Raw genomic sequence first — 27,819 nt, 5'->3', positions numbered from 1 at the left:
TGCTTGCATATGTATATGGATGGATGGATAGCTAGATAGATGATATATACGGTATAATTTTCAAGTATTTCCCTAAGGTTCTCTCCCTCCCCCATCCCTAGAAAAGGTAGGGCAGCAGGTATTGAATTTCATTTTAATTCTGTCCCTTTAGTCCTAGAGTAATGTTAATCTTTTGTTTACTTGCTCCTTTAAGCCTCAGTACCAGGTGTGGTTATAGTCAAATAAAAATGAGCCTATTCCCATTCTTCCTCACAATTCAAAAAAAAAAAAAGAAAAAAAGAAAGGAAAATAGGCTGACAGCAGAGGGAGGGAGAAAAGGAGGGAGGACGGGAGAAGGGGAGGGTTGCTTTTAAACAGAATGTGCTGGGACTTCCTCTTTGCATTGCTTTCTTTTCAGATCACACCAGGGGGATAGAGCTAGCTGTCTTTGGCTGAGGCTAGAGTCAGTTGATAGCAAAACATTCTCTCTCTCATACACGCTTACGGAAGATAGAGTTAATGATGGCAAAGAAGCCCCCCAAGGCGGCCCCTCGGCGGATTTTCCAGGAGAGAATGAGGATCACATCCCTGCCCTTGTACTTTGAAGGCTATCTGTTAGTGAAGCGGGCAGAGCACCAGGTAAGGCGCGAGATCACAAGGCTCAGACGCAGACTCCTGGCTGGGACTGCTCGCTTTTAAGAAGCCGCTAAAGATAAGAAGTGGGGCTGATGTGAAATTTGGAAGTTTTCTTGGCTCTGCTATTGCATGGAAATACAACTACATCTTTCCCCCCTCCCCCGATATTATTTCCTAGTAAAACTTGAACATGTTTAAAATTAAAATCAAATGCGTGAATTTAAAAATACTCAATATTTCGGCATCTCACTGAAGATTTCATCAGTGTAGCGGACTCCTAGTGAGGAATTTCCAGTACCACCAATAAGACTGGTGAGTTCTTTGGAATTTCAAGGTTGTCTTAGAGAAAGTCTGACAGGTGAAGGAACTAGCCCAGAATCACGCAGAAGTATGTGGCAAAGTCAGGTTTTGAGAGTCCAAGTCTACCTGACAACCATGCAAGCTCTCTAACCATTACACCCCGCTGCCTTCTTCTGTAATTAGAAATGATAGCAAAAGTTTTGCGGAAAAATTCCTCCAGTCAAAGATTTTCAAAAAAGTTACAAATGAATTTTAGTTTAAGAATGGTTTTAAAATTTCTTATAGTGCTGCATTATCTATATGCTATGGAGAGGGAAAAGTCTTACAATTTGAGTGTTCTCATCCTGGTCCAGTTATTTACAAGCCATAATAACCTCACTGTGCTTCAGTTTACTCATTCTATAAAATCAGAAAATTAATTGTCCTCTAAGAGTTGTCCCATTTGTGGAATATATGATTCACCAATCATAATGTCAGAGTTTTGGGTGCCAAGTTAAAAAAAAACCATCAATAAATTGTCAAAGAATATTTGACCACTTTGGTTTCTTTTCTTCAGGAGTTCAGAGTTTAATATATATAAATATTTTATTAATATATAATATAATATATAAAACATACACATATGTATATAAATATATAGTTAAATACTCTGTGAAGATATCAAAAGTACAATTTAGGTTTTATACAATTGTTTGGGAATTTTAAAAGCTAATAGGAGATAGAAAAATTCATAGGAGAACAATTAAATTTAGGTAATTTGTTTATCTCTGTTTTAAAAACTTAAACTTAGCAACTTTCAACAGAAGCAAATGTTTGTATAAAGAATAAAACTTTCACACCTTGTTACACTTTGTTTAAAAAATTATGCATATTAATTTTTTGAATATAGAAAATACATTGTATCTGCTCCCTTTTCAATTCTTTTTATCTGCATTTTGTACATTGTTGTTTTAATGCTGCTTTCTTTGCTTTGTCTTCAAGTCTCTCCATATATTTTATAATCTTCATATTGTCATTTCTTATGACAGAGTACTGCTTTTATTCATCTTATATTAATTTATAGCAGTTTGTTTAGCTATTCCTCAGTGATTGGACACATTGAGTTTGGCGTTTTTAATTATTCATGAAACATATTTTAATGGAGTCTTGCCCCTCCCATTGGTATCTTTAGAATTCTAGGCATAGGACCAACTAGTTTTGCAGTTTTGTAGAATCCCATACTGTTTTTCAAAAAATTTGTATTGATTCCCTGACAGGGTAATGGTATCTTTGCCAGTTTTAAATTTAATAATTTTTAACTCAGCTAATTTAATAGGTAATTTTAATTATGATTTCTTTTTAGCAGATTTTAGAGTAGCTATTGAACATTTGTTTTTTAAACTTCTTTTATTGTTATAAACTTGACAAACACCAACAAATATGAACTTTTCATATACAAAGAAAAGACAGAGACTTCACTAAAACTAAATTTCTACAATATACAACTATATATATGAATATATACATAAATATTATATTGCATATTATATAATATATGTATATACATATGTAGAAATAAAGTTAATGTGAGAGTTCTAAAATAGTCCAGCTTTGGACTTCCTTCTGTTTTCTTCTATTTTTTCAAGATTGTTTTCTTCTCTTCCTTTCATATCTTTTTTTCTTTTCTAGAAATTAAAAGAATCTTACTGAAGTTTTAGAAAAGAAATGAGAGTAGCCTTTTGCTTCAAGCATTGGGATTTTTCCATAACATCCCTGATAAGACAGTCACTTGGTAGTGGGAACTCTCACCATCCTGAGTTTGTTCTAGGGAGAAACTTCACTGAATTAGTCTAAAGCAAAACTTTTTACATGAAATTGAATTTTGTCTGGGATCCAACTCAGTAACTGGATCTTGTACACTTGGTGTCACTCATGGTTTTAACACTTGAGTGTTATACAACATATAAGAACAAATAAAGTTATTTATTCTTTTCTATGTTTGAATTTTTTTCTTTAATATCACTTTTTTTTAAGGTTTTTAGAATTTTATTTTTCCATTTCCTTCTAAAATGTTCTTTGTTCTGTAAATCTCTGTAACACATTTAGTTGTGGGTCACATTGTGCCAGGCTATTGATGCTCTGGCTAAGAAAATCTTGGTAGTGGAGAATGAAATTTACATTATCAGACCCAGTATTACAAAAATCCTATTTTAGAGTGTCATTAGAAATTAAAACTAAATGACTCCCACCCTCCTTAATATCACTTTCAATACTCTCAATTTCCCTCAATTCCCTCCCCAAAGTAAAAGCCCTCCCATGTACAAAATAAATATATTTAGGCAAATATATATTGCCTATATCTGAACACATATGTCTAAATTTATACCATCACATGCCAAGAGATGGGATTCATGATTCATCATCAGTTTTCTGGAATCATGGTTAGTCATTATACTGATTATAGATCTTAAATCTTTCCAAATGTTTTCCTTTATTGTATTGTATTGTAATCATTTTATAAATTTTCTTATTTTTTTCTCACTTTATTCTGCATCAGTTCATATCAGTCTTCTCAAAATTCTCTGAATCTATCCCTTTCATAATTTCTCATGCATAATAATATTCCATTAAATTCATACCAAAATTTGTTTTGTTAATTCCCAAATGAGTGATACCTACCTTGTTTCTAGTTCTTTCCTATAATAGAAAATGCTTCTATAAATATTTTGTGCATATTAGTCCTTTCCCTCTTCTTTTATCTACTTGAGATGTAAGCCAAGTTAGTAGTAGTATTGCTGTATTAAATGGGTAAAGAATAGTTTAGTAACTTTTTGGCTAATTTATGTCAATATATAATCACAGGTGGGGGCTTGTGAGCAATGGAATTAGAAAAACACTCAACCAGAGCTTCTCAATTCTGTCTCTAGAACCTTGAGGGAAAATGTAGCAGATGGGAGTAGCCCTTTTTTTTTAGGTTGTTCTTTTTTTTTTGCAAGGCAAACGGGGTTAAGTGGCTTGCCCAAGGCCACACAGCTAGGTAATCGTTAAGTGTCTGAGTCTGATTTGAACTCAGGAACTCCTGACTCCAGGGCCGGTGCTCTATCCACTGCACCACCTAGCTGCCCTGGAGCAGCCCAATTTTGAAATACTTGCTTGCGCTACACAAAGACTTTCAAAAAGAAAATATTCTCTGCTGTCTTTGTATAACTTGTATTCTAAAGGGATAGGAGAAGAGAGAGAGAGAGAACAAGGTGTGTGTATATATATATATATATATATATATATATATATATATATATATATATATATATATATATATATATATGTATGTATAAATAAATCAATATATTCAAAATAAATACAAAGAAATTGGGGGGGGGAAGGAACAGTGCTATTAAATGGGAGGATCAGGAAAGAAAAGGTCTTCTTGAGTCTTGAAATGAACTAAGGATTTCACAGGTGAGATAACTAAGTGTGGAAGTTATATTATGTAAAGTCAAAGAGCCAAGAGATGGACTGTTGTGTAAAGCAAAGAACTGGGTTGGTTGGGTTGACTGGAATATGGAATGGAAAGTAATGTAAAATCAGTTTAGAAAGATACAGTTAAGCCATATTGTGAAGAGCTCAAAGTGCTAAACATGGGAGTTTGTAATTTATCTTAAAAACAATAAGGAAACTCTAAAGCTTCTTGAGTAGGGAAGTTATGTGGTCAGATCTGTGAATGGGGAAAAACCAGGCTTAGGGGCAGATAGGTAACACAGTGAATTTAGTACTATCTCTTGGAGTCGGGGGACCTGAGTTCAAATGTGACCTCACACACTTGATACTTACTAGCTGTGTAACCTTGGGCAAGTAACCTAACCCTTCTACTACACCCCCCCACACACACACACATACATACACACAAAAGATAGGAGACCTCCCTTCTGCTGAAGTTTTTCCATCCAAAATCACAGATATGAAGACAACATCATCCAGGCAACAGAATGTTAAAAGAGGATAAATCTCCAGAGATTGCCCTCTAGGGTCCCCTAACACCTGCAAAAAAAAAAATCACTTTCTTTGAACTAAAAAGCACCATCCAAGTGAAAACAAGCCTAACCACACACAGCCTAAAGGAGGCCTCTCTAAAAATGAAAAGGATCCTGTACATCTAATAAATAAAGACAATACTTATCCTTTTCAGAACAAGGGTCAACTTAAGTGGCTTGCCCAAGGTCACACAGCTAGGTAATTATTAAGTGTCTGAGGCCAGATTTGAACTCAGATATCCCTGACTCCAGGGTGGGTGCTCTATGCACTGTGCCACTTAGCTGCCCCCCTCAGCACATTTTTAAGGGAAGAAAACTCAAGTTTCAAGAGATAGGGAGAAGGTGGTAAATCATTCAACAGCTGTTCATTGTAGAGAGCTTGGGCAACGGGGAGAGAGGTTTGTTATGGGTATGGCAGAATCAGTCCTAACACAATATTCAAGTTATATTTAGTCATGTGGTTTTTTTCTTGAAGGTGCTATCATCCTGTACAGATGCATGTGGTTCTTATTTGATTGTGGCACTGAGACTAGGAACTTCATCTAGGTTAAAGTGGAAATAGCTTCTCAAAATAGAGGGATCACTAGTTTGGGTATGGAAGTTTTAGAAGGTACTAGATCATATCTTTGAAGAAATTGATCTGACTTGTAAATTAGTGTCAATAAATTTTTGAATTTATTTTTGGTAGGGTTTTTTTTTTTGCAAGGCAAATGAGGTTAAGGGGCTTGCCCAAGGCCACACAGCTAGGTGATTATTAAGTGTCTGAGACCAGATTTGAACCCAGGTATTCCTGACTCCAGGGCCGGTGCTTTATCCACTGTGCCACCTAGCCACCCCTAAATTTTTGAATTTAAGACCACTCTATGGCCTAAGGTGGAATGAGGATGCTCTGTCCTATAAGAGAATACCAACTGTGGATTCCACTGATCCCAAGTCCTAGGGGCAGGTCTGATCTTCACAGAAAGAGGATCAGGCTTTTCTCGTATTCTGGACTCATTAAACCCCCAACCCTAGAATAGAAATAACTCCAGGGAAAATATCTTAATATTTAATTATGCCTCATGGTTCTGTCTTTCTGGGGATTAAAGAGTTACAAGATTTACAAAGTAAGGGATACCAAGTATAGAATCAATATTTCCTCTGCCACAGAAGAAATGCTCAGAACACAAAAGACTAATAAGTACATGTTCACAAATACTTAAGATATAAAACAGTGACCTTGAAAAGTAAAAACTCCCAGGTGATTTGTGCTGCTGAAAAGATTTTTCATCTTCCTCTTGGATCTATATTGTTTTAATTTATCTTCTAAAATAGCCAAGCATACAGAATTCATCCTTTTAGTCCTCTTCTCTGAGAAGGTTCTATCTGGGCAATAATTCCAGGCCTCTCTAGTTCATGAAGTAGTCATTATCTGAAGATCTTTATTTTGTCAACTTCACTTGAGGAAAAATGCAAAATGGAAGAGAATGGAGCTTTAAGATATATGCTCAGTCTCACCAAGGCAAGTCCATATGTATCTTGTGCAAGTAACCATCATAGTGAGGGAGGGAGAGAAATCCTGTCTTCCCCAATCAATAATTTCAAGGGATGATTGTTAGAGTCCCAAGGCATATGCCTGAAATGAGAGGAAAAAGGGTGAGATCAGAGATTATTTTCTTTTTTAAAGCCTACTTGTGAGGCAGCTTTTGCTGCTCAGTTGCCAGTCTCTGTCACATTTTCCAGGGGTGGGGACCAGAAGGAATGAGTAGTTTCCAGCTTACATATGTCTCTTTGCAAGGGAATTAAGCATGAGCACATTCTCATGTATGCTTCCTAGGATGGTCTTCATCAACATAAAGTTCAAATCTATGGAATTGCTACATCATATAAAAATCATCCTAAGTATTTTAGAGTCAAGCATGAAGCCCACACATCTCCAAGTATTGTCGGAGTATTTGTTGCTTTCCAGTGAAAAACTCATGATTCTGAGTCGCCAGAGTGCAAAGAAAACACAAATTCATTAAGAAGTCATTACAACACAAAGAAAAAGTGAGAGATATTGAAAAGTTCTTTGAAGGGCACGTGAGTGTTGGGTGAGGTGAGGAAGAGATGAGAGAGAGAGAGAGAGAGAGAGAGAGAGAGAGAGAGAGAGAGAGAGAGAGAGAGAACAAGCCAGATTTTGCTTAAAACCTCAGGGTCCATGGGAAGGATGTAAGGAACTGATGTGTGTGGGAGTACTGTAAATTTTCATCACCCTGGTGTCCTCGAGCACCAAAGCCTTGTTTTACTGGTTAATTGGAGAGTGCCACAGAGTGGGAGTGGACCAGGTACTGGGGAGGATATTTAAGCACTTGTATTCTGGTAAATATCTGGAGATCTTGGAGAACTAGGAGAACTTGTCATCCTTGTCTCCTGCCCCATCAACATTCACCTGGGTAAGGATAGGCTAGTCAGCAGGAACCTAACACTTCCTGAGCAGCTAGTCTAAAAGGAACTTAACAGAAAGGCAGTATTTGGGAGTGGTACAGATTCTGTATTGGAGGGTCTGCTTTTGGGAGTGGTGGGGGTCTTCCATTGGAGAGATTACTTCTGGGAAGAGGTCAGAGTCATTGTTTGTAGGGGGTGAAGGGGATCTTGTATGGAGAAATTGCTTTTGGAGGTGTGGTTTAAGAATGAGCCCCTACCTGGTTTACTGTGGCGCTGGAGCTCTCTAGCATCTCTAGCTGAACCCACCACGAAAGAATGACCAGGGTCAAAATAAAAGTCAAGAGGAAACATTTTAACAGTGCAGAGGAAGGCTACAAGGATGAGTTCTCAATATATATGATACTACAGGATCTAAAAATTTTAAAGCTCAGAAAAAGATTACAAAAATTTGTTTCCAATCACAGAATTTCTCCATGCCCATGATTCCCTGCATCACATGCAGGATGTGGCCCTACAAACTACAACAGTGTAGTTGAAGATACCCTTATTATGTCAGAATTGTTTCTGACAGATTTTCCCTACTCTGCTTATTTCCCTTTTTATTCTAGCCACATTACTTTTTTGTCATACAAAAATCTTGTTATTAAAAACATATTTTTCTCCTACAGTTTCCATTTTTGAGGAAATAATTTTTCTCTTCTCTAAAATTGTGAAAAAAATTCCCTTTTAATATTTTTATGATGTGTTTTAAAAATGTGTTTCAAAATTCATTTTGAATTTACTAAAGATCTTCCAGTAATCAAGTCAACACTAATTTTATTGGCACTAGCTAAGAATACAAATAGAAGCAGAAAGACAATTCATGCCTTCCAGGAAAGATCTTCTCTCTATATGATTTTCTAATTGAGTTTAGACAAACACAGGAAGCTGAAAAGCAGGCAACAAGAAGGTATCCACATGGGGTGATGGTAGGAAAAACTCTAGAGTCAGGAGTGGGTAGCCCTTAGAGAAGAATGAAGACTTCATTTTGAGGAATTTACCTTAAAGTGGATTGTCTCAGAGAAACAAGCCCATCAGAGGAAGGGGTCATAGGTACTGAGAATACTTCCATTGTGAGAAGATTAGGCATGGAATGAATTTTCAGAGTGATAAAACTTCTGTGGCATGATAGAGAAAGTCCAGAGGAAATTCACCAATGAGAAAATGCCATCTGCCATGTATTCAATTATTTGATCAACCCTAACTACATATTGGACATATCACACTAGATGTCGCATAGATGTTTTAAATTCAATATGCTAATGCAAAACTCATCATCTTTACCCCAAAACCTTCCCCTCTTCCTAAAGTCCCTGCTACTGTTAAGAAACTGCCATTCTCCTAGCCACCAAAGCTTCCAGGTTAATTGTCATTCTTGACTTTACTTTCTCTCACACAACCCAACTGTCTAATCAGTTTTCATGTCCTATCATTTTTAATTTCACATTTCGATTCACTTTTCCACCCTGGTGGAGGGTGCTCAATCCCTCACACCTCGACTATTGATCTAGCCTGCCTGTTATGTTACCCTGTTTCATGACTCTTCCTACTCTGCTCCATTCTCCAATCAATTGTCAAATTAATTATCCTAAAGCACAGGTCTACATGTAATTTTCATCCTTCCCACACATCATTCAGTAAACTCGAATGACTTCCCATTACCTCCAGTATCAAGTATAAAATCTTCCATTTTGATTTTAAAACATTTGGTAACCTGATCCCTTCCTATTGTTTCACTCTTCCTAAATCTTGCTCCCTTCAATGTCTCCTGGATGTTCCTTGAAAAAGCTGTACCATCTCTTTGACTACTTTTTTCAGGCCTTTTCAATGGCTATCCTCCATGCCTCATCTCTGACTTCTGATTTCTCTGACTTCTTTAAATTTCATTTGCCTTTAAGTTTCCTTCAAGTCCTATCTTTTACGAGAAGTCTTTCCTAGTCATCCTTAATCTTAGTACCTTCCCTCTGACACTACCCAATTTATCCTGGATATATCTTGTTTGCATATAGTTGTTTCCATGTTGTCTCCCCACTAGACTGGGAGTACCTTCCTTGCAGGGATTACTTTTTTTGCCTTTATCTCTATTGCTTTGCAAAAAAGGAAACATTTAATAGAAGCTTGTTGAAGCTTTAAATTGACTTCCTTTTGGACTTCCTTTGTTCTCTTCTATGATTTTTTAAAAAAAGTTATGATGAGTCTTAATCTTTTTTTTTGTTTTGGTTGCCATCACTATTTCCTACCCCAACCCCACCTCCAATTAAACCATGAGAAAGAAAAAAATAACCTTATAACAAATAAGGATAATCATGCAAAATGATCACATACAATGACCAAGTGCAAAAATTCATGCTTTTTTATTTTGAGTTCATCACCTCTCTATCATGAGTTGGGTAATATGCTTTATTATATGTCTTCCAGACATGATTGATCATTGCATTGATCAGATCTCTCAATTTCTCCAAAATTGTATTTCTTTACAATGTTGTTGTCCTTTTAAATTTTTTCTCTTGATTTTGCTCTGTATACTTTTCTGTATCAGTTCATACTACCCAGAAGTCTCTGAAATCATCTCTTTCACCATTTCATAGGACATAGTAATATTATTTTACTTCCATTTATTACAATATGTTTAGCCTTCCTCAGTTGTCTAGATCAAAGCTGGGGAACATCAGACCCATAGGCCATTTTGTCTGGTGTTGCCATGGCAACCACAGGCTGGACTCAAAATTCAATAAATTTAGGAGTTTTTAAGGGTGAATTAATTATACATTTGGCCAAATATAGCAGACTAATGATGTTATAAATATACAAATGGCCCTTGTAAGATAAAAAAGGCCTCTCAACATCTTGGGTCTGTGGTCTAGGTTATCTAGAGTACTGCCTTAGATTTTAGAATTTTTTTTAGCCTTCCTTTTGTTTAACCTTTTCAGAAAGGTTTTATTGCTTGAGACTATTCCTTTCCCAATATTTTCCTCTCCTACTCCCTCTCTTGCCTCTTTCTTACTTTTTGTTTTGTTTTATTTGATATATTTTGATATATTTTTTACATTAAATCCTTCTCTAAGGTAAGAGTGAAATCTATATGATACTTTCTCCCCCCACTCCTTCCTTTTGTTTATTTACCTTCTCACATACTCAAAAGGAAAAAAAGAAAATTCTACCTCCCTTAGTCTTCCTTTCTATACTCTTGAATTCCTTTTACCCCCATTCTCTTTCCTCTCTTTAAAACCCTCTAAACAGAATCAATATACTTCTAGGGCCTCTAGTTTTTTTTTCCTTGTTTTTTATCCTCCCCAATCAAATTAAAGTTCTAAAAATGATACTTGTTTCTCCTTCTATTTTAATATTATCACTGCATCATCATATAGGTCTTTCAAATTCTTCAAAAAATTTTATATAACTATGCTTTTCTGGATTCATGTCTTTACATTTCAAAAATTCTATTCAGTTTTGATCTTATTTTTAGACATGTCTAAAAATCATCTATTTCATTACAAATACACTCCCATTGCATTATGGTAAACCTCCATAGAAAGTTTTCTTGATTTTAAGCATATATTGTTTCGCTTTTAGACTATTGTTTTCTAAGATCTCATTTACAGTAAGAATTTCTAGGTCTTGGTGATTCTATCATTCCTTGTTACTTAAATAAAGAAATTTATTTGATGTGAACCATAATACATCATCTATCACTTATCTTTTGAAGATGTTTACAAAAATGTAAAAGCTGCTTTAACTGATTTTTTTCTCTATCCTTGCAGTATTTTCCTTTGATGGAAGGTATAGATTTTGCTTTTGATTTATTTCCTCTTCTCTCTTAGTTCTTGAACTGAGGTTTTTTTTGTCAGTGCCAAGTTCTTTCCCCCGCTATACTTTAGGATAGGATAGTCAACCCTCCTTGGTCCTACCTTAGATGTCCTTTTGGATCTTTGAGATTCAGAGCACTGGATCTTCAGAATCCTTTCTCAGGACAGAGTTTTAGTGACCTCAGTCCTCTAGGCCTAGGGTCCTGGTCTGAGTATCATGAGAACATGCCCCTGTCTACTGAAGCAATTCCTTCAAGCACTTTCATTGTCTACCCTGAGACTTATTAGCTATCAAGATGTTGTCATGGGGAATCCTTACATTCTACATATCTCTTGATATAGTTTCTTGAAAACTACATGGATCCTTGGCTGTCTGGTTGTCCTGAAAGGCTAGATTTGCTGGCATTGGCTTTATTAGTGGATTCTGTTTTAATGTATGTATCCAAAGTCCCACAGCACATTGGAATTCTCTCCTCATTGGTAGAGATCAGTGTCCCATACCCACATAAGAGGAAGAACAGAGTCATCAAGAGTGGGAGAGAGGAGAGCTTTGGTTTCTGAAATCTCTTCATTCTCTTTGGGTTCTGCAGTTGCTTTGGGTGCTTCTGGCTTCCAGTTTTGAAAGAGAAGATGGACAATGCCAATCCCACTTCAGGTTGCTGAAGGGAGAATAAGACTCTGGGGAGAATAAGACTCAGGAGAGGAAGTAGCAGTCTCCATCAATAAGAGACTTCAGAGAATTTCTTCTTTGGAAAAATCTAGAGCTTTCTTGGGATCTCTCAATGTGAGAGCTTCTTCTATGTTACCTGATACATATCATCCTATGTATACTTTCTCTGATTTCAGTTTTGCTGGATAAATAGGTTTCTTTGTTACTTGCTATTTGTGTACATTGTGTAACTATTTAGTGTGTGGGAAGATCAGGTCTTGACTAAAAAGCAGGGTGCTCTCCTTTTTTCTGTAAATGAAACAATGATCAGAAGTTTAGATTCAACCTTAAAATCCCCATCGCCTAGTCTAACAGTTATTAGTGAAGCAGAGAGATCTCCCTTTCTGAGAACAGAACAACAGACCTCTAATCCCAAACTTCTTGCTTCTTTTTCTAGCAGGAATTCAATTCTCCCTTGAGAAATGATGGGGGGGGAAGAGGCTACAGATGTCCGGTCCTCCTTCATGTCTCACAATAATATGTCCATGCTATATGTGGAGAACCATCTCATTACACTTCTTTTCTCATTACATTTCCTGATCTTTATTTGGTCTGATGTGGTTTAGTGTTTTGCTGGAATAGATATTATAGGAGCTCAGCAGTTTGCCTCTAGTTCAAAAAGTCTTCTTTAGAAGTGCCAATGTTATTTCCTGTTAGAGATGTTCAACAAATAGTTAATAATGTGAAAGTGGAACTCAAAAAAGAATTTGCAACAGAATAGATAAATCTTGATACCTCCAAAGAGATGACTTTTGAACCTACCAGATATGATGAATCACCAAAAGTTACCAATACATAAGTGAAGCAGGCCTAAAACAGAACCTTGAGGACTACCCACAATTGGAGGAGGAGGATATGGAGGATGATACAGGAAAGAAGACTGATAGCCTAGAGAAATAGTTAGAAGTTCAGAAAAACAATAAAATTGAAGAAGAAAAATAGAAGTATGAAAGAGGTTATTCGAGAAAGAAGGGTCATCAACAAGATTAAAAATTTAAGGGATCCCAGTGGCAACAGGAGTTAGTGCTCTCTCTCTCTCTCTCTCTCTCTCTCTCTCTCTCTCTCTCTCTGTATATATATATATATATATATATATATATATATATATATATATATAATATTTCAAAACTTATAAAACAAGGACTCTAACTAAATTTTTGATGGACAGAACCCACAGAGGGATCCACTGAGGCAATTCTCCAGCCCAAGTTAATGTGGAAAATAGCAGAAAAGCTCCATTCCACAGGGTTAGGGGGTGGCCTGCCAGATTGAAGGAACTTCAGCCTCCCAGAGGCATCCCCAGGGCACCTGGGAGCCAAGGCTCATGGCAGCGCGGGGTGGGGGGTAGTTTTTGTGACCTATACCCCAGGGAGCACCGGCACAATTTGGAAGATCAGCAGGGGGGCCTTTTCCAGAGCAAGCGTGTGAAGCCCAGTCCTCAGGGCACTCAGTGAGCAGTGGTGGACTTGGCAGCCCAGATCCAGGAAATGGAAGCAGGTGGAACTGCTAAGCAGGAACCCCCCCCCCCCCCCCCCCCCGCCAGGCAACTGAGTTTTTGGTGCTTAGCCTAGGTAGGGGAGTGGAGAGAGACTTCCGAGGTCTGTCCTCTGTACCTGGAACAGGACTCTGGGGCTCTGACCACATTCAGATCCTGATCACAGTCTAGGCCCCCCACAGAACAGCAGGGCACCCCCACTTCCACCCTGTGGCAGAGGGGTACAGTTGTGGTCATTTACAGACCAGGAGGGAAGACAGAGCCTCACACATGGAGATCCTTGTGGGGGGTGTCCCAATAATACTCAAAAACTCAGGAAGCACCCCAAAACCAGGTACAGGCTGGGGAAATGAGTAAACAGAGAAAAAAAAGAGCAACACCATTGAGAAATACATTGTCTATGATCCCAAGAAGGATCAAAATACTCAATCTGAAGATGAGGAAGTACAAGCTCCTGCATCTAAAGACTCCAAGAAAGACAGAAATTGGCTTCAGGCTATGACAGAGCTCAAAAAAGATTTTGAAAATCAACTGAGAGGGGGGTGGCTAGGTGGCTAGGTGGCATAGTGGGTAAAGCACCAGCCCTGGAGTCAGGAGTACCTGGGTTCAAATATGACCTCAGACACTTAATAATGACCTAGCTGTGTGGCCTTGGGCAAGCCACTTAACCCCATTTGCCTTACAAAAACCTAAAAAAAAATCAACTGAGGGAGATAGAAGAAAAATTGGGAAAAGAAATAAGAGAAATGCAGGGAAAACATGAAAAAGAAGCAGCTTAGTCAAGGAGATCCAAAAGAATGCTGAAGAAAATAACATGTTAAAAACCAGCATAGGTCAAACAGATAAAACAGTTTAAAAAGTTATTGAGGAGAAGAATGCTTTAAAAAGCAGAATTGGCCAAATGGAAAAAGAAATAAGAAAGCTCTCTGAAGAAAAGAAATCCTTCAGATCTAGAATGGAGCTGAAGGAAGCTGCTAACTCTACAAGAAGTCAAGACACACTACTTCAAAACCAAAAGAATGAAAAAATTAGAAGAAAATGTGAAACATGTCATTGAAAACTGATCTGGAAAATAAATTCAGGAAAGATAGTCTAAAAACTATTGGGATACCTGAAAGTCATGATCAGGAAAAGAGCCTTGACATCATTTTAAAGAATTCTTACAGGAAAATTGCCCAGATATCCTAGAAGCAGAGGGCAAAATAGAAATTTAGAGAATCTACCAATCTCCTGTGAAAATAGATCCAAAAGAAACAACCCCCAGGAATATTATAGCCAAGTTCCAGAACTCCCAAGTCAAAGAGAAAATATTATAAGCAGCCAGAAGGACACAATTCAAATATCATGGAGCTGCAGTCAGGATCACACAGGACTTAGCACCAACTACATTAAAAGCTCATAGGGTTTGGAATGAAATATTATGGAAGACAAAAAAGCTCAGAATGCAACCAAGAATCAACTACCCATCAAAACTGAATGTCCTTTTCCAGGGAAAAAGATGGACTTTCAATGAACCAGGGGAATTTCAAATGTTCCTGTTAAAGTGGCCAGAGCTGAACAGAAAGTTTTATCTTCAGGTACAGGTCTCAGGTGAAGAAGCATAGAAAATGGAGGAGAAGAGTAAAATATGAGGGACTTAATGATGCTGAACTATATATATTCCTGCATAGAAAAATGATACTGATAATACTCATAAGAAACTTCTCATTTAATAGAGCAGGTAGAATGAGCTTTTATAGATGAAGCACAGGAGAGAGCTGAATTTGAAGATATAATACATTATAAAAATGGAGTCAATGGCTAAAAGGGAAATGTAATGGGAGTAAGAGAAAGGAGAGGTGGAATAGGCTAAGATATTTCATATAATAAGATATTTTTATTACAATGAGCTATTGAAATGATATGGAAGGGGGAAGGTGAGGAGGAATGAGGGAACCTTTGCTCTCATCAGAGGTGGCTAGGAGAGGAAACAGCATATATACTTAATGGGGTATAGACATCTAGAGTAAGAAGGAGAGAAGGGGGACAGGGGGAAGGGGAGATGTGAGTGATGGAAGAGAGGGTGGACTGTGGGGGAGAGTGGTCAGATATAACACATTTTCTTTTTTACTTCTTGCAAGGGGCTGGGATTGGATGACCTGTCCGGGACCATAGGGCTAGGTGGTTGCTGGGCCTTAGGGGTGGTATGTGGGCTCAGGGCCTCTTGGCCCCAGGGCTAGTGATCAGTCTGCTGTGCCACTCAGCTACCCTACAGCACATTTAAGAAGAGGGACAGAGTGAAAGGAGAGAGAAAATATAGTGTATGGTAGTGGAGAATTATGAATGGAGGGAGTTGCAATCAGCAATGGCAACAGTAGAAAAATATGGAAGTAGCTTTTGTGATGGATTTATCCTAAAGGATGTGATCTATCTGCACATGACAGAGCTGGTAGTGTTGGAACACAGACTGAAGCACATTTATTATCATTATTATTATTATTATTATTATTATTATTATTATTATTATTATTATTATTATTTTGGGGGATGCGGGGAAGATGGGATTGAGTGGCTTTCCCAGGGCCACACAGCTGGGTAATTTTTGGGTGTCTGAGGCCATATTTGAGCCCAGGTGCTCCTGACTCCAGAGCTGGTGCTCTGTCCACTGCGCTACTTGGCTACCCCTATTATTATTATTATTATTATTGTTATTGTTATTGTTATTATTGTTATTATCATTTTATTTTGTGTTTTTTTTTTTGCTTTTGCAGGGCAATGGGGTTGGGGTGGCTTGCTCAGGGTCATACAGTTAGGTGATTGTTGGGTGTCTGGGACCAGATTTGAGCTTGGGTGCTCCTGACTCTAGGGCTGGTGCTCCGTCCACTGTGCCTCCTAGCTGCCCCTATTATTATTTTTTTATTTTAATTTTAATTTTTTCCTCTTTCCTTTACTTTATTGCTCATGAGGGTCTATATTTTTTGGGGGAGGGGTATTATGTTTACTCTTAAGCAAGAATATTTTAGTAATGTATAAAAAATTGTTTGTACAAAAATAAAATAAATATAATTTTAAAAAAAGTCTAAGAAAGGTAAAGAACAATGAGACCTGAGGAAAAGGTTATTAGATTTAGCTATTAAGAGGTCCTTGATAACCTCACAGAAAGAAGATTAATTTGAATTGTAAAGTCTGAAATTTAATGACAAGGAGTTGCGTGGTAAGTATAAATTGAGAAAAGAGAGGCAAAGAGTATACAAAACTTTAAAGACAGGTTTTATAGGATTTAGAAGGCTTTCTATTTAAAATAATTGTTTTTGCTAACTAGATGCTAGTTATGTCCTTTGTGGTTTGCCCAGGATGTGGGTATGAGAGGAGAGATGTCCGACATACTTTTCCACTAACTCTCTTTTACTACCACTACTTCTATCTGTAAATACTCTCAAATTCAGGCATCCATCTATTTCTCTTCAAGATGATGATGGGCGAGATATGACCCCAGATGGTGGGTGCCAAGAGCTTAACCTGTTGACCTAACCATGACTGAACAGATAAATGATCTTATCTCTCACCTTTTGTGAGGAGATAGGAACTGAGGCAGAGGGAAGCATATTATTGATTTAAAAAAAACTTTTATTTCAGTTGGCAAGCATTTATTTTCTCTCCAATCACTTTCTCCACCACCATTTTAAAAAAGGAAAAAGAAAAATTAAACCCATTTAATAAATATGTATAACTAAACCAAACAAAACCACACATTGTGAATGTCCATAAGTGTTCATCTATCTCTTGAGGCCATTTTCTTTCTGTTTGGAGATGAAAAGTTGGTCATAAGGTTAGTTCTTTCATAGATCAGAATTCTCAGGTCCTTAAAATATTTTGATGTTTTAGTATACATTGATCCTTTAGTTCTGCTTACTTTATTCTTTAGAATTATATACATATCTTTCCAGGATTCTCAGAAAATGTCCATACTATCTTTTCTTAGAGTATCATAGTCCTCCCTTAAATCATATACCATATTTTTTAGCCATATTCCAGTTGATGGGTACCCACTTAATTTCTAATTTTTTGCCTCTATTTTAAAAAGTCTCTCTCTCTCTCTGTCTCTGTCTCTGTCTCTGTCTCGCTCTCTCTGTCTCTCTGTCTCTATTTCTCTCTCTCTCTCTCTCTCTCTCTCTCTCTATATATATATATATATATATATATATATATATATATGAATACTTTTTCCTTTTTCTTTGATCATTTTGGGATATAAATCTATATCTATAGATGCTATATCAAAGAGTATACAGAAGTTCGATGCATCTTTGAGCATGATTTAAATTACTTTCTAGAATGGCTAGATCCAGAATGGCCTCCCCCCCCCACCCCATAAGGCATTAATGTGTATTTTTTTCTGCAATTCCTGCAACATTTATCACTTTCTATTTTTTTCCAATGTAATGGATGTGAAGGGCAATTATTAGTAATTTGAAGCATTTTAAAAATATGACTGTTGATAGCTTGTATTTCTTCCTTTGAAGATTGTATGTTCATATCCTTTGTTATCATTTGGGAAATGGGGGAACAAATTATAGAACATGTGTCCCCTTCTAACCCAGTGTCCTTATCATCTCAATTATCTATATTATCCTTCTTGGACTTTTTGCATTTGTCTTTTGGGAAGGCCTTGGACTTTTGCACTTGTCTTTAGCTACAGGGAGAATGGCATCTTCTTACATTAGTGGAGAGCTGCTGCTCCTGATTGACCTCCTAGATCTCTCTTGGTCATAGACTGAATGGTGACTGGTACTGAGAGGTAGAGCAATCTCATACTTTTTTTTAAAACTTGTTCTCTGCACAGGCACCCAATTTGGACCTAGTAGATTGATTAAAAAATTGGGAGTTATCTGTCATTTCCAAACTCACCCAGTCCTTCAACCCTACTCTGGGCTTGGTTTAGGTGAAAGGTACCCAGTGCAGAAATAAGACTGACATGAAAAGAAGATATAACTGGCTCAGTTCCTGGTAGAGGCACAGTATCTAGAATGTTAGTGGTTCTATCTCTTTCAAGTCATAGCGGTCCTGGGATCATTCCTCTAGTTCGTGCTATCCTACAGTGACAAGATTCACAGTCATATCTCTACCTCTTCACTGCTAGGTGAATTACTCATCTTGACCAGTTTTCTTAATTTTAATTATGGCTCTGTAAATCTTATTTACCTGGAAAATATAAGTGACATACTGCCTATACATAAGTGGGGTCACAGTAATTGTTAAAGGTTCTTAAAATTCATCTAATTTTTATTTATAGATTTTTCTTTTGAGAATCTCCAGTTATAATTGTTTTGTGGCTTTTCTGTAAGAAACGTGAATATTACTTCCGTAAGCTGTTTTGTCAAACTGAAATTGGTTAAATCCTACATTTATGATCAAGAATAAATTATGCAGATGAATACATTAAGGGTGGCTAGGTGGTGCAGTGGACAGAGCACCAGCCCTGGAGTGAGGAGTACCTGAGTTCAAATCCAGTCTCAGACACTTAATAATTGCCTAGTTGTGTGGCCTTGGGCAGGCCACTTAACCACATTGCCTTGCAAAAACCTAAAAAGAAAGAAAAAAAAGAAAATGAATACATTATACTTCAGTATACTTTAATAATTGGATATAGCAATGATCGATCAGTATGGGTCCCCCTTTTATCAATGCAGATTGGAACCCTTCATCATAGAACACTGTTGCATTTATTTTGGGTTTGTTCTGAAACTACCTTACTACCTATCAATTTGGCAAAGATGACAAAAAAATGGATAATGAGAAATGTTGCTAGGCTAAAGGAAAATCTGCATATTAATACACTGTGAATGGAACTGGTCCAACTATCCTAGAAAGAAATTTGGAACTGTTCCCCCCAAATTACTTAGCTGTAAATCCACTTTAACCTAAAAATACTACATCTATACTTCTATAAAAATTTTTGCATAGTAACAGAAAAATCTCTGGAAATTAGGATAATTGGTTAATGACTAAGCAAATTATGATATAAGAATGTAATAGAATGCTATTGATTCATAAGATATGATAAAATCAATGGTTCAGAGAAAACTAGGGAGACCTTAATGAACTGATTCAGAGTCATATAAACAGAACTGGAAAACAGTAATGATGATGGGTTAGATCTGACTGCAAATGGTGGGTGCCAAGAGCTTAACCTGTTGACCTAACCATGACTGAGCAGATAAATGGTCCTATCTTTCATGGCATTCTAAAGAAAGACATAAGAATTCTGATTAATGAGAAGAAATTTGATCAATGCAATGATTAGTCTTGAAAACCAAAGATGAAGCATATTAACTACGTCCTGACTGAAGATGGACTCAAAATGAAGAATGAGAATTTGCTTTGGTTGACTATCAATATTTTGTTACAAGCATTTTCTTTCTTTTTCTTTTTGTTCAATTGGGAGGAAGTAGGAAGGAGAAAATATAAAATATTGTTAATTGGCAATAAATTTTAAAAATGGTACATTACTACATCAATGATATTCATAATGATATTTGATGTCAACTTATTCCCTCCATCCCTATAGTCCTTCCTTTGAAAAAAATATAAACTTAATAGATAACAAACAAAATGTCATTTCTATATACAGATGAAAGGAGGCTTGTACATGAAACTAAGTTTTTATTATATAAAGTTTTTCTTTTTAAAATATATAATAACTCCAATATGTAAATATAAAAGGCATATGTAAAAAATGAAAAAAATTAATTTTTTAGAAATACAACTTTCAGAGTTGTTCTGCATGTTTATTTTTCTAGTCTGTCTTTTGTTCTTGTGCACTTAAAAAAATGTTTCAGTAAAAAAGAAAAAAATGCTTTCCATGAGAATCTTTTCTTTCTATTTAAAAACTTTCTTTGAGTGAAGTAAACAGGACCAGGAAAACAGTTAACAACAATATTTTTCTATGTTCAACTGTGAATGACCTATCTATTCTTAGCAATACAATGATCCAAGACCATTCCAAAGGACATATGTTGAAAAAATGTTCTTCACATCCAGAGAAAGACCTCATGAAGTTTGAGTGCAGATTGAAACATATGTGTGTGTATGTGTGTGTGTGTGTGTGTGTGTGTGTGTGTGTGTGTGTGTGTCCTGTTGGTTTGTATCTTCTTTCACAACTTGATTAATATGGAAATGTTTTGTATGATTGCACATTTATAAACTCTATCCAAATCGATTATCACCTCAGGGAGGGGAGAGATGAGGGAAGAAAGAAGGGAAAAATTTGGAACTCAAAATATTTTTAAAAAAGAATTTAGGGGGCAGCTAAATGGTACAGTGGATGGAGTGCCAGCCCTGGAGTTCAAATTTCGCCTCAGTCATTTGACAGATACTAGCTGTGTGATCTTGAGCAATTCTCTGAACCATACTGCCTCACAAACTCCTCCTCCCCAAAAGAATGCTAAAAACTGTCTTTGCATATAATTGGGAAAAAAATAAAATGTTGGCATAGTGGATAAAGCACCAGCCTTGGAGTCAGGAGTACCTGGGTTCAAATATGACCTCAGACACTTAATAATGACCTAGCTGTGTGGCCTTGGGCAAACCACTTAACCCCATTTGCCTTGCAAAAAAAAACAAACAAAAAAAAATAAAATGTTATTTAAAAAAACTCTCTTTGAACTTTTTTGAAAAAAAACTTCCTTACATTGTATCAATAAATATGTATACCTCAAAAATTTAAGAAACACAATTGGGGTGGCTAGGTGGTACAGTGGATAGAGCACCAGCCCTGGAGTCAGGAGTTTCTAAGTTCAAATCTGACCTCAGACACTTAATAATTACCTAGCTGTGTGGCCTTGGGGAAGTCATTTAACCCTTTTACCTTGCAAAAAGACCCTAAAAAAATAAAAAAGAAACACAATTTATTTGAGTGAGTATATCTACTATTGAGTCATTCATATTTTTAGCTTTGCTGTATCCTTTAGTCCATTTGTTGACTTTTGAGATTTGAAACTTATAGAACTCCAAAACTCCTAGGTCTTTTTATATTATTCAGCCACAGTTCCCCTTTTTGAATTTGTGAAGTTGTTTTTGGAACTTGTGTGGTGATTTACATTTGCCCTAATTAAATCAAATTATATTAAATTTAGTTTAGTCCCTTAGTCTAGCAGATTGAGATTCTTTTTGAATCATTCTGCCTTCTAATCTGTGGACGCTCCTCCCTAGCTTCATCTACAAACCTGATTTGTATGTCATCTGTGCCTTCATCCAACTATGCCTCCATTCAAGTCACTGATTAAAATGTTGAACAACATAGGGGTAGCAGCAGGCTACTGGGCCATTCAGTTAGCTCAAGTCTTCCTTTTGAAATGAAATGATCTTCAAAGATTCAGGTCAGCCCTCCCAATCTCTGAAGCTCTCTATTCACAATTCATATAAGTTTTATTGTTATCCACAAGCACAACTGAGACTCAAGGAAGAATACATGATCCGTCAATCTTTGCACACCCTCTATCTCTATCCTTTGGTTTCTGTCTATAGCTACAATTCTCAGGGCTTTCAGTTTTACTCTTTCTCTTCATGGGCTGCATTTGCTCAAAATAGATCCTCTAAATTTTGCTACATGTTGTTTCCCAATTGTCACATCTTGAAGCACATGGTCATTCAACAAAATTATATGTACATGATTTTAATATGATAGGTAGTTATATTTATTTTGCTCAGCTTGCTTGGACTCAGTCCTGTCAGCTACATACACAGAAGCTATTTGAGTTTTCCTTTGTCATCTTTCTCTTACACATAAAGATCCTAGCTTACCAGAATTTTTTTTTTCGTTTTTTTCAAGGCAATGGGGTTAAGTGACTTGCCCACAGTCATACAGCTAGGCAATTATTAAGTGTGAGGCTGGATTTGAACTCAGGTCCTCCTGAATCCAAGGCTGGTGCTCTATCCACTCCACCACTTAGCTGCCCCAGCTTACCAGAATTTTAAAAAAGTTTAGCTTTAGTGCTAAGATGCTGACTAGACTTTCAGATTAAAAAATATATATATATATATATTGAAGCTTCTTTTGACAAATATAAACAGGGGCATGCTGAAAACTAGGCTCCTGAAAACCAAATGATAAATGTTCATTCTTAACATTTACATCATTGAAAACATTAATTGCCACAAGTCATGGCTTGATTTATTATTTTTTTTGGTTGCTTAGATTTAAGAAAATGATAGAGAAAACATTAATGCTTATTGAACTTAAAAGAAAGTTGAGCATGTAATTTTTCAGAAATCCCATTGATAAACGTTTACCAGCATGCTCCTGATGCAAATATTCATATGTATATATATATATATATATACATACATATGTATATATACACATATTTGTGTATACTGTGTGTGTGCAAGAAAAAATAGAAATATAGACAAAATAATAAATAATACAAATTATATAATAATTATATAATTTCATAAAATTTCTGTTATTTACTTATTGTTAACCTAATAAAAAGATGTATATTATATATATAATATTACATTTAACACAGCAATGCTAACATCATCTTTCTTATTTTACATCCCTTTTGATCAGAGTATGTATTTAATAGGAATTTTTGCTATTATTGTTGTCTTTAATTATGTAGTATAGATAGAGTATATATTGTTGTTTTGGTACTAATTTCTTCAGTCTATGGTAATTCATATAAGTATTCCATATGGCTCTGATTTCTTCATGTTTATAATTTTTATTCAATTATTTTCCTTTATATTCATAATCTATAATTTGTCTAACCATTCCCTAATTTTTGGATTTATTTTGTTTCCAATTTTTTTGTATTATAAATAGTAGCAATATTTTGGAGCAGATAATTTATTATTTATTTTATTGTTTGCAAGGCAATGGGGTTAAGTGGCTTGCCCAAGGCCACACAGCTAGGTAATTTTTAAGTGTCTGAGGCTGGATTTGAACTCAGGTCCTCCTGACTCCAGGGCTGGTGCTCTATCCACTGTGCCACCTAGCTGCCCCTACTATTTACTTTATTGAGGTAATATGTAAGATTGGGTATACTGAAGTAAAAGGTATGAATATTTTTCTAATTCTTAATTTTTTTTGCTTTTCAGCAATCAAGGCACATTTCTACCAGTCACATAAAAAGCATTCTCTTTTATAACAGCCACTTAGGCAGTGAATTTTGTCATTTTTTAATTTTCACAGTCAAGATAAAAGTTTTATTGATGACTTTTGGATGCCCTGAAGATATCACAATTCTACTTTTCAGATCAGGAAATTTAGTTCTATGTTGAGACTTTATGGGCCAGGGCACTGTGGAAACCTTGAATCCATTCATAGTCTGCTTTGACTTCATTCCTCAGTATTAACCTATTTCCCTCTCCTCTTATTCTTTTGATCCAAGTTATACTGAATTCCCATTGTTAAAGAACAAACGATTTTTCCAGATGACTTCTTCTTCACCTCAATTTATCTCAACCCTAACCTAATCTCATGTCCCACTTTTGATCTAACCACCCCCTCAACCATCTATAAAAAACAAATTTCTTTTCACTTCTCTTGTTTTTTTTTCTTTTGGTAGTCACTGAGATGTGAGTGTTCAAGATGACTCTGTATCTCTAGATATCCTTTTCAGTACTATTTTGCCTTTTTTTGTCTTCCTGACTTACTGGTTCTGATTAAGAAGTTAGAATATTGCTTATTCCTCATTGCCCTTTCTACTACCAATCAGAAAAAAACCACATGACTCAGTCCATATACAAATATTTAAAAGAGAATTGTACAGTTTTTTAATATATCATAAATCTAATAAACTACATTTAAATCAACCTCATTATGCTTCCTTCTGAACTAATGCTCTTCTGTTCGTTTAAAAAAAGTGCTACCCTTTTCTTCTTTTCTATTTTTTTGAGGGAATCACTATTGCTAGCCTCCCTCAAATTAAAAAAAAATCGACAACATTGTAATAAATATGTAGTCAAACAAAACAAATTTATATAGTGACCATGTCTGAAAATGTATGTTTTTTTCTGCACCTTAAGTCTATCACACCTCCTAGGGTACTCTGGAGTTATGATTGGCTATCCCTTTGATCAGGATTCTTAAGTCTTTCAAAGTTGCTTTTTTTTCATAGCATTTTTGTTATTGTATTGTATGTAAATTATTCTTTTGCTTCTGCTCACCTCATTCTGCATCCATTCACTTCAATCTTTCCAGGATTCTCTGAAATTATCTCTTTATCATTTCCTTTTCAACTATTCCCTAATTTAGTTTCTAGTTCTTTGCTACAACAAAAGGTGTTACTAATGGGGTGGCTAGGTGGCACAGTGGATAGAGCACCGATCCTGGAGTCAGGAGTACCTGAGTACAAATCCGGTCTCAGATGCTTAATAATTGCCTAGCTGTGTGGCCTTGGGCAAGCCACTTGACCCTGCTACCTTGTAAAAATTAAAAAAAAAAAGGTGCTACTTAAAACAGTTTTTTTAAAGGTTTTTTTGCAAGGCAAACGGGGTTAAGTGGCTTGCCCAAGGCCACACAGCTAGGTAATTAAGTGTCTGAGACCGGATTTGAACCCAGGTACTCCTGACTCCAAGGCCAGTGCTTTATACACTACGCCACCTAGCTGCCCCTTTAAAACAGTTTTTTTACTAATAAGTATTTTCCTTTTTTTTTTTTTTTTTTTTATGTCTTTGGCTTATAAGCCTAGAAGTAAATTGCTAAGGCACAGTTTAGTGATTTTGGCAAAATTGCTTTCCAGAATGGTTGAACTAATTTACAACCTCAAAGGATTGAAGGGGTTGGAAGCCTAAGGTGTAAGAAACCTGGAAAGGCAGAAGAATCTATATAGGCAGGGTTTTGAATGACAATTGAGGATTTTGTACTTGATAGTGGAGGTGATTAGGAGCTACTGGAGTTTATTGAGTAGGAGGGAGGGGAAGCGAACACAGTCAGATCTGCAGCTTTGGAAAATCACTTTGGTGACTGAATGGAGAATTGATTCAAGTGGGGAGATGCTCAAGTCTGGCATACCCACCAGAAGGCTTTTGCAGTAATCCATTGATGAGGGTCTCCATTCATGTGTCAGATGAGAGAAAAGAATATATTTGAGAGATTTGCAACAGACTGGATATGAGGTGTGAGCTAGTAAGGAATTGAGAATAAGCCCTAGGTTGTGAGTCTGGGGGACTTGGAAGATGATGTTGCCCTAGATAGGTAAGATGATAAGTTAAGTTATATTTCTGACCTTTATCAGAGAACCTTTCTACAAAGATTTCTTCCCAGGTGGCAAAAGAAAAGGAATGTGATCAATACCAGGAGTTTATAACTGAAACAATCTGCTTTTGTTCCTTTGCCCTTCCTGTTTTCCCCCTTGACCAGATCCTAATTACTAGATCCTATCTTATCTTCTCTCCCCTCCTTCCCTCTTTTTAGTATTGACTTCAGGATCTATACCCTAAAGATAAGATTTGTCTTGTTTGGAACTCTTCACTTCCCAGAATTATCCTACCTCTTAATTTCCTCATTATTCCTGTCCCAACCCATTTCCTGATTGAGCTGTATATATATATATATATATATATATATATATATATGTATATATATATACACACACATATATATTTCTCTTTCTATATGTGTGTGTGTATGTATTCCATATGTTCCATACATATAAGTGGTCTCATTTGTCTGGTCCAGTTAAGAAAGAGCCTCATGTGGTATCTACCCCTCTATGTTTACTCTTTTTTTGTTTGTTTTTTTGGAAGACAATGGGGTTAAGTGACTTGTCCAAGGTCACACAGCTAGTAAATATCAAGTGTCTGAGATCAGATTTGAACTTGTCCTCCTTTCTCCAGGGCCAGTGCTCTATCCACTTTGCCACCTAGCTGCCCCTACTCTTGATATTGATATAGGATTGCATTCAGTTTTGCCAGGTAAATTATTATGTTAGTAGCCATCCTTTGCCTTTTGTATTAATGTGTTCTAAACTCTCTGATGCCGGGTCTATTGGGATCCTAGGTGGGTTGCATTCTTTCTGGCTGCTAGCATACCTTTTTCTTTGACTTGAAAACTCTGACTTTTGCTTATGACATCCCTGGGATTTTTTCCTTTTTGGAATCCTTTCAGATGATCTGTGGGTTCTTTTCATCTTTACTTCTTTGAGTTTTTTTCTTTTTTTTATTAAAGATTTTATTTGAGTTTTACAATTTTTCCCCCAATCTTACTTCCTTCCCCCCACCCCCACCCCACGGAAAGCAATCTGTCAGTATTTACTTTGTTATATGATGAGAGAGAAATCATATGCTTAAGGAAGAAACAAAAAGTCTTAGAGGTAACAAGATCAGACAATAAGATATCTGTTTTTCTTTTTCTAAATTAAAGGGAATAGTCCTTGAACTTTGTTCAAACTCCATGGCTCTTTATCTGAACACAGATATTTCAAGATATCATGGGAAAAAAAACTTCACAGATTCATTAAAACTCAAAGGAGATGGGGGTGATTGATGTTCAACCTTGATGGACTCGCTCATTCCATCAGTGTAACAATCAGGGACAATTTTGGACTGTCTGCAATGGAGAATACCATCTGTGTCTCAGTGAATGATTCCTATTTTGTCTAGTCTAGTTTTCAGGGAGTCTATCTCCTGAATCTTTCAGCTGTTATAGTTACTTGCCACTTCTCTTGGGAAATCTATAGATTTGTAATAATTCTTGATACTGGTTTTCTTTGATTTATTCATCTCTCCAGATTTAGTTCTAGAATTGGGACTTTCTAGAGAAGGGCTCTACCTTTTTATTTAACTTTTAGATGAAGTGATTAGCTCTGATTGGTTTCACATTTTCTTTCTTTGGTCACATTGTTATTGCTAACATTTTTAGATAGCAAGGAAATAATAGCAAGGAAAGGGGTCAAACAATCTAGTTGCACTTCCCCCATACTTCTAAGATTTAGAACTGAAAGGAGCATTAGAGATTATCTAGTTCAATCTCTTCATTTTTATAGATAAGAAAATTGAGGCCAAAAGAAGGGAAGGAACTTGCACATGGTCAGTATTTCAACTTTCCATTACACTACATTACACTAACAGCTATTAACTGTGGAAGTCCTAAAGGGCTAAAGTTCTGGTCAGAAGAGCCCTTAAGCATGAATTTTGAATGTAAAAATGTTGTTTGGGGAAGCTTCAGAAACATAGCACAAAGAGTTATATTCACTAGAAGAGTGATTTTTTTTCCCCTAATCTTACCCTTCGAATTGTGACCAGCTTAAGTAGATTCCCAGGTTCTGCCCTTTAACTCACCATAGAAGCTCCTACTGAAGGAAATTCATCTTACTAGGTTCATATCATTGTGTCATGTCCTTAGGTCCAATGCAGAGACAGTAACTCTCAAAAAAGGTAAGTAAGTAGAAGATAGGAATAATATTCAATACATGAAAAATCTTCATTTCCATGACACTGTAAGATTTACTG

The 27,819-nt window shown here is 36.2% G+C and overlaps 1 protein-coding gene across 1 annotated transcript in view; it reads left to right on the top strand.

The window, feature by feature from the left end:
• Nucleotides 1-390: 390 nt before the first annotated feature.
• STAP1 (signal transducing adaptor family member 1) overlaps nucleotides 391-27,819 on the top strand; it is a 62,590-nt gene continuing 35,161 nt past the window's right edge. The window contains 1 exon segment of the mRNA XM_074229332.1: nucleotides 391-618. Within this exon segment, the coding sequence (XP_074085433.1) occupies nucleotides 499-618 (120 nt within the window). The 5' untranslated portion in view covers nucleotides 391-498.

The sequence above is a fragment of the Macrotis lagotis genome, chromosome 3 (assembly GCF_037893015.1).
Source record: "Macrotis lagotis isolate mMagLag1 chromosome 3, bilby.v1.9.chrom.fasta, whole genome shotgun sequence".
NCBI classification, from domain to species: Eukaryota; Metazoa; Chordata; class Mammalia; order Peramelemorphia; family Peramelidae; genus Macrotis; species Macrotis lagotis.
This window is presented reverse-complemented; position numbering and strand designations above follow the sequence as displayed.